The sequence below is a fragment of the Engraulis encrasicolus genome, chromosome 6, assembly GCF_034702125.1.
Source record: "Engraulis encrasicolus isolate BLACKSEA-1 chromosome 6, IST_EnEncr_1.0, whole genome shotgun sequence".
NCBI classification, from domain to species: domain Eukaryota; kingdom Metazoa; phylum Chordata; class Actinopteri; order Clupeiformes; family Engraulidae; genus Engraulis; species Engraulis encrasicolus.
In genome coordinates this window covers 50,383,412-50,397,679 of record NC_085862.1, presented here as the reverse complement: position 1 = coordinate 50,397,679, position 14,268 = coordinate 50,383,412, and the positions used below count along the sequence as shown (strand labels likewise).

The window sequence follows — 14,268 nt, the reverse complement described above, 5'->3', positions numbered from 1 at the left end:
TTAGATGTAGGTACGTTATGCCATCATAATGGGTACTAGATGTGGTTATGTTACCATGCAGGATGTTGGTACAGGTGGGTTCTGGATGTTCCTGTATGTGGTAGGCCCAACCACAAGTACCCTGTATGTGGTATGTGTTCACCAAGGATGTGGACATGTAGTCGGTATGGGCACACCACATGTGGGTATGGGCACGCCATGTGAGATATCTAGCTTGAACAGCCATACATTCTCTTTGCAATTCATGATTATCTACTAACCCCAACTCCGATGAAGTTGGGACGTTTGGTAAACAGTGAATAAAATCAAAATGCTATCATTTTCAAAACCCTCAATCTATTCATTAGATGGAGAATAGTGAAAAGACAACATATTAAGTGTTAAAACCGAGAAAAAATATTGTTTTGGGGGACATATGTACTCATTTCTAATTTGAGAAATCCAACACGTCTCAAAAGAGTTGGGACGGGGACAATAAATGGCAGCAAATGTCGAGGAAGACTAAAAACAAAACAAAAGACAACACTTAACAGTTAAATACATTAACCGATGAGATGATTTTATATAAAAAACAGTGTTAATTCCTATCTTGGACATGATTTCACCAGCTTAAATGGTGGGTGTATTCCTTGTCATGTTTTGCAATGTTTTCCTTTCTGTAGTGCTTACAGTGTGACAGGTCTTGACCAAAAACCCACCATTTTATCACATGCTGGTCCTTATGATGGAGACAAACTGTTAAAACATAGTAGAGAATGCAATTTGACCTTACTATGTGGCAGTAATCGAAGATCTCCCTTCAAAATATAATGCATGAGTGGCTTTTCATGCTGTTTAAAACCCATTTATACCATTCAGCACTGTATTTAACTCTACAGATGAGTGAGAACATCTTAACCAATGCACTACTGCATCCGCATGCCATCATGGAGGCTGACTTTTGAAGTTAGCACTAACACAAGTTGGATGGTCCATTTTCACTGTAGCACAGGATGTGCAATGCTCTATTATTGTCAAAAAGAATGGACTTCTACATCTTCTGCTGACTTCTGTAAGCAAAGGACAGTTTCCCATGTCTTCTGGGTCTATTTCAAGTGAGCTCAGGTGCTTAGGAGAATGTTAAACCCCTGTGTCATTTTCATGCATTAAGCATTCTTAATATGGTCAATTTTCAATAGCTCTAGCACTCCAGGAATTAGAGTGAGACTACATCCAATATATATTTCATGATGTCATGAACCTATACAATGATTTTATTAACAAAAATATGTCTTATATACACTCAATCGTGGTAAATCAAAGGGAATTCAAAAATGTATGTAATAACTATGGTAATTATTCCCTTTGCATCTTTAATTCTGAGTGACTCAGCCTCTCTGTGATGATCTTATACCTGGACACCTATATTGTCCGTCAGTACAATTCATTTTGAAATGTTCTTCTTTGTTGTTTTATCTTATTTGGATGTTTACTAAATTTCAATGATCCCCGTCCCAACTCTTTTGAGACGTGTTGGATTTATCACATTAGAAATGAGTACATATGTCCCCCAAAACAATATTTTTCTCGGTTTTAACACTTAATATGTTGTCTTTTCACTATTCTCCATCTAATGAATAGATTGAATGTTTTGAAAATGATAGCATTTTGGTTTTATTCACTGTTTACCAAACGTCCCAACTTCATCGGAGTTGGGGTTTGTATTTTACCTTATATTACTAAATACTTTGCCAATTAGGAATCAGCTGCTTCAGTACAATTACTAGAACAAATGCTGTATGTGGTGGTTCTTAAAACTTTCAAAACCATCTTGGCATCTGGGGTCTATCTCAGGTCAGGGTTCCTCTGCACGAGGGCAGCATAAAGAATGACTCTTTGGCTATGGAATGTGTTTTTCTGTGTGCATGTGCCTGGTTTGTGTGGAGGAATTAATATATAGCTAATACTTCAAAATGGAACAGTCGACAAAGAACATGGAGTGCTTGGAACATTAGGAGTATCAATTTCATCTATTAAAAGACAATGTGCGTGTGCTTGTGTGTGCCTGTGCACACGTGCGCATGTAAAAAAGGGTTTTAAAATGGCAATGAAGTCTAAATAGCCTTTTTCATTAGTTGTGCTTGGTTAACAACATAATATTGGCACTCACATATTCACATTTTTCGTGTTTAATTCATTTTGTGTGTTGATTTCTCCCCAAGGCGACGCTTAATTAAGATCAGTCGTGTGTACCAGCAGACCATCAATCAGTGATGAAATTTCATGTTTGGGAACGTGATTTGGTGGAATATACACAGAGTTACAAGACCAGTTTATTTGCCGAGTTTCAACACGCAACTGCAAACGAAACAATTGAAGTTTTAAAAGTTACTGTGTTAAGACAAGACAACTGTTTGTACATAAGTTGTATAAAATTGTAACTGGAATGGCAATGACCAAGTCACAATGTGTTATTCGAGACTCGTTGAAGTACTTTGGTAGTAAAGTACTATGATAGTAAAATCTTTTCAATGACTATTACAGCATTCCAATGGTGGAACAGTGGTTATTATGAGGCCAATTTTAGGGTAATGAGCAATTATGTGACCTGGCAGCAACCAATCTGTTTAATTCGATAATTTAGTCATGTATTTATGCAGTTTTGATAGGCTACTTTAGAGATTTGGTGCAATGTTACTTATTGCTCCATTATCTGTGGTGCCTGTGCACATACGTACGTAAGTCGCAAATGTGTTTCACTTTAATGTTTGTCCTATCCCGTACACAGTTTTGATTCCATTGTATGTCCAGTTAGTATATGACATATACTGACAATACTTTTTTGAGATCCACCTAAGTCCAACAATGACGAGATAAAGATATTTCAATATCATGCAAAGAGAGAAAAAAAATACTGTATATAGACGTACTATGTATATATGTATATATGTATGTATATAGTATATTGACAGAGCTTCAGCCAGTTTGGCTACACCTTCACTTTGGTTGAGAATATACTATGATACTTATCGCACAAGAATGACTATAAGAACATAAAGTGAGACAGCAGGGGCATTGTGTTTGACACAGTAAGTCTGCTTTCTTTAAGTTACATGTTTTTAGTCTTTAAAGTACACGTATGCCTGTGCACGTGGGCGTTTGCGTGCATACGTGTGTGTGTGTTTTTAGACGACGGACTCAGGTGCAGGTGCACTATGACATGCGGGTGAACCGTGTGGGTGATATGGGTGACCAGCTGACCGTAGTGTGTGTGTGTGTGTGTGTGTGTGTGTGTGTGTGTGTGTGTGTGTGTGTGTGTGTGTGTGTGTGTGTGTGCGTGTGTATTTGTGCGTGTGTGTGTGTAGTGGTTACAGCCCCCACTCCTCCACCCCCTAAGTGTGCTTACTGTATTCTGTGCGTGGGTGCCTGCGTGCGTGCGTGTGTGCGTGCATGTGTGTGTGCAGAGACTAGACGTCACTACAGAGCCCCCCTTCCTGACATCCAGGTGAACTGGATCTGGGTGACCAACTGACTGTACTGTGTGCGTGTGTGTGTGTGTGTATGTGTGTGTGTGTGTGTGTGTATGTGTGTGTGTGTGTGTGTGTGTGTGTGTGTGTGTGTGTGTGTGTGTGTGTGTGTGTGTGTGTGTGTGTGTGTGTGTGTGTGTGTGTGTGTGTGTGTAGTGACGACGGACCCCCCTCCTGACGTGCAGGTGAACCGTGTGGGGGACCTGGGGGATCAGCTGACGGTGCGGTGGAGGAGCCCTCCCGCCCTCAGAGACTTCCTGTTCCGCGCTAAATACCAGATACGCTACCGACTGGAGGACAGCGCAAACTGGAAGGTACATGCACAGTATATACACATTTTTGTTGGGATCCCCTTTTGGACCTAAGTATATTTTCATGACCCCCCAACCCCCCTCACCCCATTTCCAAACGCAAATATTTTTGCTAAGCTTAACATACAGTATATTATTTATTATCCACTGCGAATATTGAATATTGTGAATATTGTTACTAACAATGTATGGAAAGGTTATAAAAGCACATGTTCAAGGTTTTATACAAAAAGTCCCTTCTGACTGTGACCCCCCTGCCAGACCCCCCCTGCCCCCTCCAAGACTTGCTTCCGATCCCCAGTTTGGTAACCACTGGTGTTCCACGTGTATTTCTCATTTCGGGCAGTGCATACTTCTGTGTGTGTCATTCCGTCTCCAGGTGGTGGAGAATGTGGGTAACCAGACCTCGTGCCGCCTGGCGGGGCTGAGGCCGGGCACGGTGTACTTCGTCCAGGTGCGCTGCAACCCCGTGGGCATCTACGGCTCCAGGAAGCCCGGCATATGGAGCCAGTGGAGCCCGCCTATGGCAGCCTCGACACCCCAGAGCGGTAAGGCAGATAGCTGTGTGTGTGTGTGTGTGTGTGTGTGTGTGTGTGTGTGTGTGTGTGTGTGTGTGTGTGTGTGTGTGTGTGTGTGTGTGTGTGTGTGTGTGTGTGTGTGTGTGTGTGAGAGAGAGACAGACAGAGAGAGAGAGAGAGAGAGAGAGAGAGAGAGAGAGAGAGAGAGAGAGAGAGAGCAGCCTGTTCATGGCACCTTCCATCCTCCAAAGTTGTAGGTAACTAACAATAATGACCATAGTGCATCATACCTAATGATCATACACGCAGTGCAACATACAAACCCCAACTCTGGTGAAGTTGGGACGTTTGGTAAACTGTGGATAAAATCCAAATGCTATCATTTTCAAAACATTCAATCAATTCATTAGATGGAGAATAGTGAGAAGACAACATATTAAGTGTTAAAACCGAAAAAAAAAAATATTGTTTTGGGGGACATATGTACTCATTTCTAATTTGAAAACTGCAACATGTCTCAAATAAGTTGGGACAGGGATCAGTGAAATGTAATTAACATCCAAATAAGACAAAACAACAAAGAAGAACATTTCAAAATGAATTGTACGGATGGACAATATCAGGATCCAGGTATAAGACCATCACAGAGAGGCTGAGTCACTCAGAATTTAAGATGCAGAGGGAATAATTACCATAGTTATTACATACATTTTTGGAAACCCTTTGATTTGCCATGATATAGCGTATATAAACCACATTTTTGGCATTAAAATCATTGTATAGGTTCATGACATGAAATATATATTGGCTGTAGTCTCACTCTAGCTCTCCAAGAATTACAGCTATTGAAAATTGACCATATTAAGAATGCTTCATGTGTGCAAATGATAGAGGGGTTTAACATTCTCCTATGCACCCAAGCTCACTTGAAATAGACCCAGAAGACATGGGAAACTGTCCTTTGCTTACAGAAGTCAGCAGAAGTTGCAGAAGTCAATTCTTTTTGAAAATAATAGAGTCTTGCACATCCTGTGCGACAGTGAAAATGGACCACGTAACTTGTGTTAGTGCTAAATTCAAAAGTCAACATCCATGATGGCATGGGGATTTAGTAGTGTATTGGTTAAGTTGTTCTCACTCACCTGTAGAGTTAAATACAGCGTTGAATTATATAAATGGGTTCTAAACAGCATGAAAAGCCACTCATGCATTATATTTTGAAGGAAGACCTTCTGTCAAATAGTAAGGACAAATTGCATTCTCTACTATGTTTCAACAGTTTAACTCCATCGTAAGGACCAGCAGATTATAAAATGGCTGGCTTTTGGTCAAGACATGTCCCAGATAGGAATTAACACTGTTTTTTATATAAAATCATCTCATCGGTTAATGTATTTAACTGTTAAGCGTTGTCTTTTGTTTTGTTTTCAGTCTTCCTTTACCTTTGCTGCCTTTTTTGTCCCCGTCCCAACTCTTTTGAGACCTGTTGTTTTTACATATTCATGAATATCCCCCAAAACAATAATATTGGTCAGTTTTGATGACTGATATGTTTTCTTTGTGCCCTTCTCCATCTAATATAAGAATCAGACGTTTTGAAAATGGCAGTATTTTGTTATTATTCACAATTTACCTTGTGTCCCAACTTCTATGGAGATCGGGTTTGTACTTTCATAATGAGTGGCAGCCTCGACGCCCCAGAGCGGTAGGCAGATACTGTAGCTGTGTGTGTGTGTGTGTGTGTGTGTGTGTGTGTGTGTGTGTGTGTGTGTGTGTGTGTGTGTGTGTGTGTGTGTGTGTGTGTGTGTGTGTGTGTGTGTGTGTGTGTGTGTGTGTGTGTGTGTGTGTGTGTTGGTCTGTGTTTGTGACTGCAGCCTGCTCATGGCAGCTTCCATCTTTCCAAAGTGGTAGGTAACTAACAATAATGACCATAGTGCATCATCAGAACATGCTCCCATAATGAGTGGACTAAAACACCACGATCTCATAACAACCAAGCTCACTCCTCCAAAACTGGATCATAGTTCATATCACTGTATGAAACAAGAGCAATAAGCGATTGCAAATCCTTGACCCCTGTCCAGTGATGCACATGATATTGTCTTTGATGCTACCCAGGCGACACAAAGCACTGCGGGTGGACACACAAACAGTCAAATAAACAGAGTCAAGCAAACAGACAGGGTCATTGTTGCAATAACTGACCCAACTGCCTTCGGGGTGTCAGGTAAAAAGGGTAATGAATACTGTTAGGGCCACTCACAGCTTTGACGAAGCCTGAGAGAAAAAAATATCAGAAAGCCCCACTGCTCCCTCAATACATACTACCTATGTAATGGGGTCCCAACTTTTGGAAGAAGCGTTCTCCTAGACAACAGCAGCAGACTGTGTTTTAGGATGAAGCTGTGTATCAAAGTTCAAAGTTCAAAAGTTCAAAGTACTTTATTTGCCATTTGTGCATAAACTAGTAGGCTAGTCCAAGCACATAGGAACTCTTGTGCAGGCCCTCTGAGTCAATAAATAGAATTAAATAGAAAAATACATTAAAAAGTGATAAAAATCAAAGAGATCAAAAGTATAATAAAAAAGGTGTCAAATGTTCTTCTTTGCCAACAGCCTCACTGTTGCTGGGAAGAAACTGTTGAAAAACCTTGCTTTTCTGGTAGGAATGCTGTCCGCTCTACTGTGTCTCAGTTTGTATATGCAGTTCTTGTGTTTGAGCAGAGAGTTAGCTGGATGGAGTGGGTCTTTAATGATTCTCTCTGCTCTCCTATGGCTGCGCTGTACATATATGGAGTCCATGGAGGGAAGTGCTGTGCCTATAATCCTCTCCGCAGTCTTGATTATTCGTTGCAAAGACTTCCTTTCAGCCTGAGTGATGTTGCCATACCAGACAGTGATGCCTGTTGTGAGGATGCTCTCTACAAGTCCTCTGTAGGCCTGGGTAAGAGGGCGGTAATTCAGTCCAGCCTTCCTAAGCATCCTAATAAAGTACAGCCTTTGCTGGGCTTTTTTCACGATGGATGTGGTGTTCAGACTCCAGCTCAGGTTTGATGTTACTTGCATGCCTAGGAATTTATGACTTTCAGTCCTCACCACCTCTGTCCCTTTAATGTGCAGAGGCTGTAGGGGAGGAGGATGTTTTCTGAAGTCCACTATAATTTCCCTCGTCTTGTCTGTGTTGAGGATGAGGTCGTTTGTCTCCCCATAGTCAATGATGTAGTTCACAACAGACCTGTATCCTGACTCGTCCCCTTCTTTGATGAGCCCCAGGATGGTAGTGTCATCAGCATATTTGATGATGATGGTGTTGTCATGGCTTGAGAGAAGGTCATGGGTATACAGTGTGAAGAGTTTAGGACTGAGGCAGCATCCTTGTGGAGATCCCGTACTGACTGTGAGCTCAGAGGACACCCGCCCCCCCATTCTCACCACCTGTGGTCTCTCTATAAGGAAGTCCAGAATCCAGTTACAGGTGTGAGTTGGGAGGCCAAGGTCTGTCAGTTTCTCAATCAGCCTGCCTGGGTGGATGGTATTGAAGGCAGAACTGTAGTCCAGGAAAAGCATTCTGACATATGCTCCGCTACTCTCCAGGTGCTCCAGTGTGTGGTGTAAGGCTATTGCTACTGCATCATCCACTGATCGGTTGGGACGGTAGGCAAACTGAAAGGGGTCAGTAGTGTCCTGGACTGTATAATTTATATGGGCTAAGACCAGTTTTTTCAAGGCACTTCATGGCGACTGATGTAAGTGCCACAGGCCTGAAGTCATTAAGAGTTTTTGTGTCTGGTCTTTTTGGAACTGGTATAATAGTTGATTTTTTAAAAACATGTGGGACAACTGCTTGAGATAAAGATGAATTAAAAATGTCTGTATACACACCAGCCAGTGTATGTGTATATGCGTAGACTAGAGCATGTTTTTGTGTGATTGTGTGCACATTTGTGTGGCTCTCTCTGTCTGTCTGCCAGTGTGTGTGTGTTTCGGGGTGCATCTGAACTTTCCTCACCCTGTTGAATATTTCATGTATTGCATCGTACAGAAGCTAAGGGAGTGGGGGAGTGGGGTGGGGTGGGTTAGTGGGGGAGGGGGGGTCGTCTGTCGCTGACCTTACAGCCCCACGAATACTCATGTCTTCATAAGCGACCACAAATGTTCCTGATTTCCTCAGTGTCGGCTGCACCCGAGATAAACCTTCAAGATTTGAACCGTATGCAGTGCAACCGGAGAACAACAAAAGCCTATGATCAAAGACGGGCGAGATAGCCATCTTTCATTAGTGTCGTTAAAGGGCGCCATTAACAACGAGCGGCAGTCTCTTACGGGGGACATGTCGATGTGTCTTAAAGATAGTGTCCCCTCCAACAATCCAATCTTTATTTTTGAAGAGCCAGTCAATCAAGTTCATAATCAAACCTCTATTACATTAATGCTGAATGGAAACAGATTTGAGAGGCATACAGAGAGAGAGAGAGAGAGAGAGCGAGAGCGAGAGAGAGAGAGAGAGAGAGAGAGAGAGCGAGAGCGAGAGAGCATCATGGAATATAGTGTGGGGTTGATGTTCCTTTCAATTCAGTAATTTTTGGTTTAAAAAGCTGGTATGTGTTCTCTATATAGATAGGAAACTTTGTTTCCCGCTTTCCTTTTTTTTTCCTTTTCCCTCCTACGTCTCTCACCCCCACCCCTCCCTTACCACACACCCATCCACCCCATCATCTTGGTAATGAAATGGAGCAGTGGCGGTACACACTGGGCCCCAGGGCAAAACACTGATAGGGCCCCACCCATACATCCTGTCAAGATCACAATAGTGCCCCCACCACCAATATGGGATGGCCCTGGGCCTGGGGCACATGCCCTGCTGCCCTATAGCCCTATACGTTGCTCCGCCTCTGAGGTGAGATGGAGCATTGCCACTGCTGGCTTTGAGAGGTTGCCCAGGCCAGCAGTGTGTAGGCTGAACTGAGCCAGGCTCCAGGCCCCAGCCCTCTGCTCTGCGGTCTGCCTGTCAGGTCCTCCACAACCTCCAATGTACTGCACTGTACTCGATGCCAGACCACAGCTCCAGTCTCTCCCTCTTTCTCTCTCTCTGTTCCTTTGTTGTCCCGCTCGGTTGCTCTGTGTCTTTCTTTTTTTCCTGTCATTGTTGCCTTGATCGCTGCGTCTTTGCATCTCTCTCTTTCCCATTATATGACGGTCATTGTGTGTGTGTGTGTGTGTGTGTGTGTGTGTGTGTGTGTGTGTGTTCGCTACATCTCTGTCTCTTTGTCTCTTCCATTACACGACTGTCGTTGTGGACCTACAACTCATTGTGGCCCAGAACTTGTACAATTGTGTGTGTGTTTGTGTGCATGCACTGTACTTATGTGTGTGTGGGTGTGTGTGTGTGGGTGTGTGTGCATGCATGCACTGTAATTACGTGTGTGTGTGTGTGTGTGTGTGTGTGTGTGTGTGTGTGTGTGTGTGTGTGTGTGTGTGTGTGTGTGTGTGTGTGTGTGTGTGTGTGTGTGTGTGTGTGTGTGTGTGCGCGCGTGCGCGTGCGCATGCACTGTACTTATGTGTGTGTGTATGTGTGGTTTATTCTTTCATTCTTCTCATCAGAGTCTTTCAGATTACTGTACACGACTGTTATTGTGGCCTTCTGCTCAATGTGGACTCGTGTCTGCACCCCACCCCTCCCCCTCTTCTTGCCACCGCAAACCTCAGGGGTACATGGGGATGTCCCCCATACAACAAACAATAAACAAACAACAGCAGACTTGGAAAAGTACAGAAAAGAACAACAACATTTTAGAAAAGTTTTTGTGATCCAATAAAATACAGGTGATAGTGGGCGCTGTGGCACAGCGAGCTAAGCCCCCCCACATTTGGGTTGGCATACCCATGGCCCTGGGGACCCCGGTTTGAGTCCGGATGGGGTCATTTTCCAGCCCTACCCCATATCTCTCTCCTGCTCATTTCCAGTCTCCTCTCACACTGTCCTGCACTATCAGAAATAAAGGTACAGAACTCGTCGCTGTGGCAGTACCCTCAAGGGGGAGTACCCTTGCGTCACTTGGGTGGTACCTCCAAAAAGAGGTGACAGATGCACATTGGTCGACATTGCAAGAAACTAAACGCACCTCTTTTTTGGGGTACCAATCAAGCGACGCAATGGTACTCCCCTTGAGGGTACTGCCACAGCGACGTGTTCTGTACCTTTATTTCTGAGTGTGTCATAATAAAGGCCCAAAAAGCCCCAAAAACATTCTCATAAAAAAATATACTATAAAAAACATACATAATGGCATTATTTATTTCATTGTATTGCACTATATTTCTCACTCTGGTATCTTCTTCCCTTCTCCCTCCTGTGCTTCCTGCAGGTATGCAGATGGGGTCATGTGATGCCAAGTCGGGCGCCCAGACAGCGGCCATGCGTCGGGAGCTGAAGCAGTTCCTGGGGTGGGTACGCAAACACGCCTCTGGGTGCGGCAGCGTCAGCATCAAGCTCTATGACCAGTGGCGCGCATGGCTGCAGAAGTCACAGAAGACACGCAACCAGGTCGGTAAGCACATCTCCACTCTGTTTCCTGTTCATGTTTACTTGTTGTTTTTGATTGATTGTTATTGTTGTGCTTTTCCCAAGCATGGGATTGGGCGGTGGGTTGTATTCTACGTTTGTGAATAAGTGACTAACCCAGCTAAGTGCTGAACAGGGCTGGACTGGGTACCACAAACTGGCCTGGGCATTTATTGGCATAGACCAGCACTTGACCCCCCACACCCATGCTCCAATTATGATAGTTTCAGTCCACTGTACTTTTAAAGATGCACTGATGGGCCGCTCCATCTAAATTGTCTTCAAGGGGAAATTTGAAACAAACAAACAAACAAACAAACAAACAAACAAACAAAAAAGCATTGTCCCCTGAGAACTGTCGGTCTACCAGGAAAATGCCTTGTATGCCAGATTACCAGTGCAGCCCTGGTGCTGACTGCATTAACAGAGAACTCCTATGGACTCACATGAAGGGCATGTGAGACACGGACTCAACCCTCATTCTGAAACACCCCACAGGTATTGAAGAGGGTGCTTTAGTTAGAAAATATGAAAATGATGAACATATCATTTGAAGGTATGAAAATATCAGATGTGTCAATTCTGGGTTGAGAAATCGAAAACCATTCCACAATTTTGATCAAATCAGCTCTCAATCAGCTGATGGTAATGGGCCCTCAAGCAGCGGAAGTACTTACACATGCTAGAGTGTGTCAGGCGTTTTACTTTCTGAAAATGAGATTGACAGGTCTTATGAAAATCTATTAGCTTCGCATGAGAAAACACTTGAAATGTAACCACTCTGGCATAGGCTCCACCTTAAATGAGAATTTCATTGTAGTGTGAAGGGCACTGACATTGATTTGTGTTCCAAGTTGTTCTTGGCCTTTGGTGTACAACGAGAGAGACAGCTGTATTGCTATTTAGGCATACAGAACATGGTTAATACTTAATAGTGAAAGGCACTTTGGTCATTACTGATGCTTTTTTTTCTACAGTGATAGTTTTTTTTGTCTTTCGAAGAAGAATTTTTAAATGAACATTAAAGCATTATTTATGAAGCATGGGAATTGCTTAAATCAGCTCTTATTGTAAGTAGTCTCCCCCCATTTTGCCTTTAATTGGTCCCCCAAAACATAAAAACATTTTTTTGCGTTGCTTGCTATTTTTATGGCATTTTTTGTTTAAAAAAAGCAAAGATCGTCATGCTTGCTTAATTACCACTAAAAGCTCTGAAGGGGAGCAGAGAGGAGAGGGGCGGGGGCATGTAAAAACATAACTAACGACAGGCAGTAATGAGTTCTTCTGAAGGTTTGTTTATGGCGAAGGAAAAGAAGAGAGAGTCTGTAAAATGCTGCTTCCCGTCGTAAGTCAGACTAAATTATGACAGGCCGCCACATTGGAGCTGAATGTTTGGGACTCATCTCCCTCTCTCCCTCCCTGCATGTCTGCCTGCCTTTCTATCTGTCTGTCTGTTTGTCTGTCTGCCTACATGCCTATCTTGGCTTCTATAACCTACATTGTTCCATTTCTGAGGCAAACCAACGCCATGCTGGCAAAAAAATGACCTTGCTGCACATTGAGGAAGTGTAGAGTTTCTGAACACCGTTAAATAAGCCTGGCATTGTGACTGTATTATGTTATGTCCATCACACACACACACACATCCACAAATGTATCACTATGATATGTGGTAGTGAATTTGACAATTGTGTGTAATACAATGTCATATTCAATAGTTTTGTTCTTCTTGCCTTCCATATTGAAGTGATTTAAATTTGTTACATGACAGGATCATTTTTGGAAGAATTTATGTCATTTTTATGTCAAACTAAATTACATTGCTGACCGGAGGAAAGCTGACTAACCCTGTACCGACACATTGTGTTGTCTTCTAAAATTAAAACGTCAGTGTTCCTGTGCAGAGGAATGTATGGCATTACAGGTAATATTGATGGGCTGCCAAATGCATGATGGTTCCTGGAAGAACATTCACAGTGTCTGCATCTTTGCTCTCTCTTCCAGATTCTGCAAGGTGATAAATCATAGTGCAGCGCTTGCGTGCAGCACACACGCACACACACACACACACACACACACACACACACACACACACACACACACACACACACACACACACACACACACACACACACACACACACACACACGATGGACTTACAGGGTATAAAAGATGCAGGAGGAGACTGGGATGCTCAAAAGTGTGAGGTGATGAAATGTGGGCTCAGATGGTTCTGCCTCTATAGACTGTCTGGAGGTCTGGACCAAAGGGAGCCGGAAGACCACACACTCGCACAGCCTGCCTCCCACACATCACACACACACACACAGCTGAACTGAGTGGAGAGCTATGGCGAGATATTGAAAACCTGGACCTTGCAATGTAACTTCAGTGGAAGGGGTCTGACTGACTGTATTCTTCTGTTCTCCTGTTTGCAGAGACGTGGTGCGATCTCGCTTACACACGTGGATATTTTTTATAAAACAGATTAATTTTCTAACAGTTTTACACAACATTCAGATAAAAATGGCTGTAATGTCAAAACAAATGCCCATGGATAATGGAATCATTTGGCATGGGAGCTATGGCTCTGCCATGGACTGAACCAGCCAAACATGTTATTATGTACATTTTAGGTCTTAAATCTTAAGCAAAAACTCATTTAAAAAAAAAAAAATTGATTTAGTGAGTTAAAATTCTGTATATTTGAAAGTACCAAGAGGATGAAAAGTATGCATTTACAGAAATATCCCCGTATGTGTTAACAGGCTCTTGGTTGCTCTCAAATGCAAAGATTTGCACGTACAGTAACTATGGATGTTTAAACACAACATTGATGTATAAAGCTTTTTACTGTACAAATATTCAGCTTCAGCTTTGCTTGTAAGTACTTGCTTCATGTAAACTGAAACACAGACACACAAATGAAACCATGTTGACTTAATGCTGCTATGATGGTCCTCTTGTTACAGTGTAATTAGTCAGACGTCGGCTCTTCAAAGAATTTACCAGTTGAAAGAGTTTAGTTTTGTTTAGTCATGTATATTGCCTACTTAATGTTAGAAGACTTCTTAAAATATATTAAATACATTATTATTATACATGTTTTTGTATCTGATTTTCTATCTGCTCATTTGAAATGTTTGTATATAAAGAAGACATGGACCAAAATGTACTGAAGACAGTGTCTTTCATAATAAAAGTCTTTCCTTTCAACGTGTAACGTGGAACAAAAACATTTTCTATCATAAAATTGAAGGGCAGTGTTGGTCAGTAACTCACCATCCTAAACAAACAAAAATCAATCAAAAATAGGTCAACATTTACTAGCCACATCACTTTTGATCCTCTTTGTTGGCTGATAAAGACCC

The 14,268-nt window shown here is 42.5% G+C and overlaps 1 protein-coding gene across 2 annotated transcripts in view; it reads left to right on the top strand.

The window, feature by feature from the left end:
- The window catches only part of crlf1b (cytokine receptor-like factor 1b), a 23,326-nt gene extending 9,206 nt beyond the window's left edge, over nt 1–14,120 (top strand). The window contains exons 5-8 of one of the 2 annotated variants that reach the window (XM_063201885.1): nt 3,663–3,820; nt 4,197–4,365; nt 10,701–10,879; nt 12,902–14,120. In XM_063201885.1, coding sequence (XP_063057955.1) covers nt 3,663–3,820; nt 4,197–4,365; nt 10,701–10,879; nt 12,902–12,925 — 530 coding nt within the window. In that variant the 3' untranslated portion in view covers nt 12,926–14,120. Of the gene's footprint in view, nt 1–3,662; nt 3,821–4,196; nt 4,366–10,700; nt 10,884–12,901 lie in introns of both variants that reach the window. The other variant, XM_063201886.1, reaches the window with a different exon arrangement.
- Nucleotides 14,121–14,268: the final 148 nt, after the last annotated feature.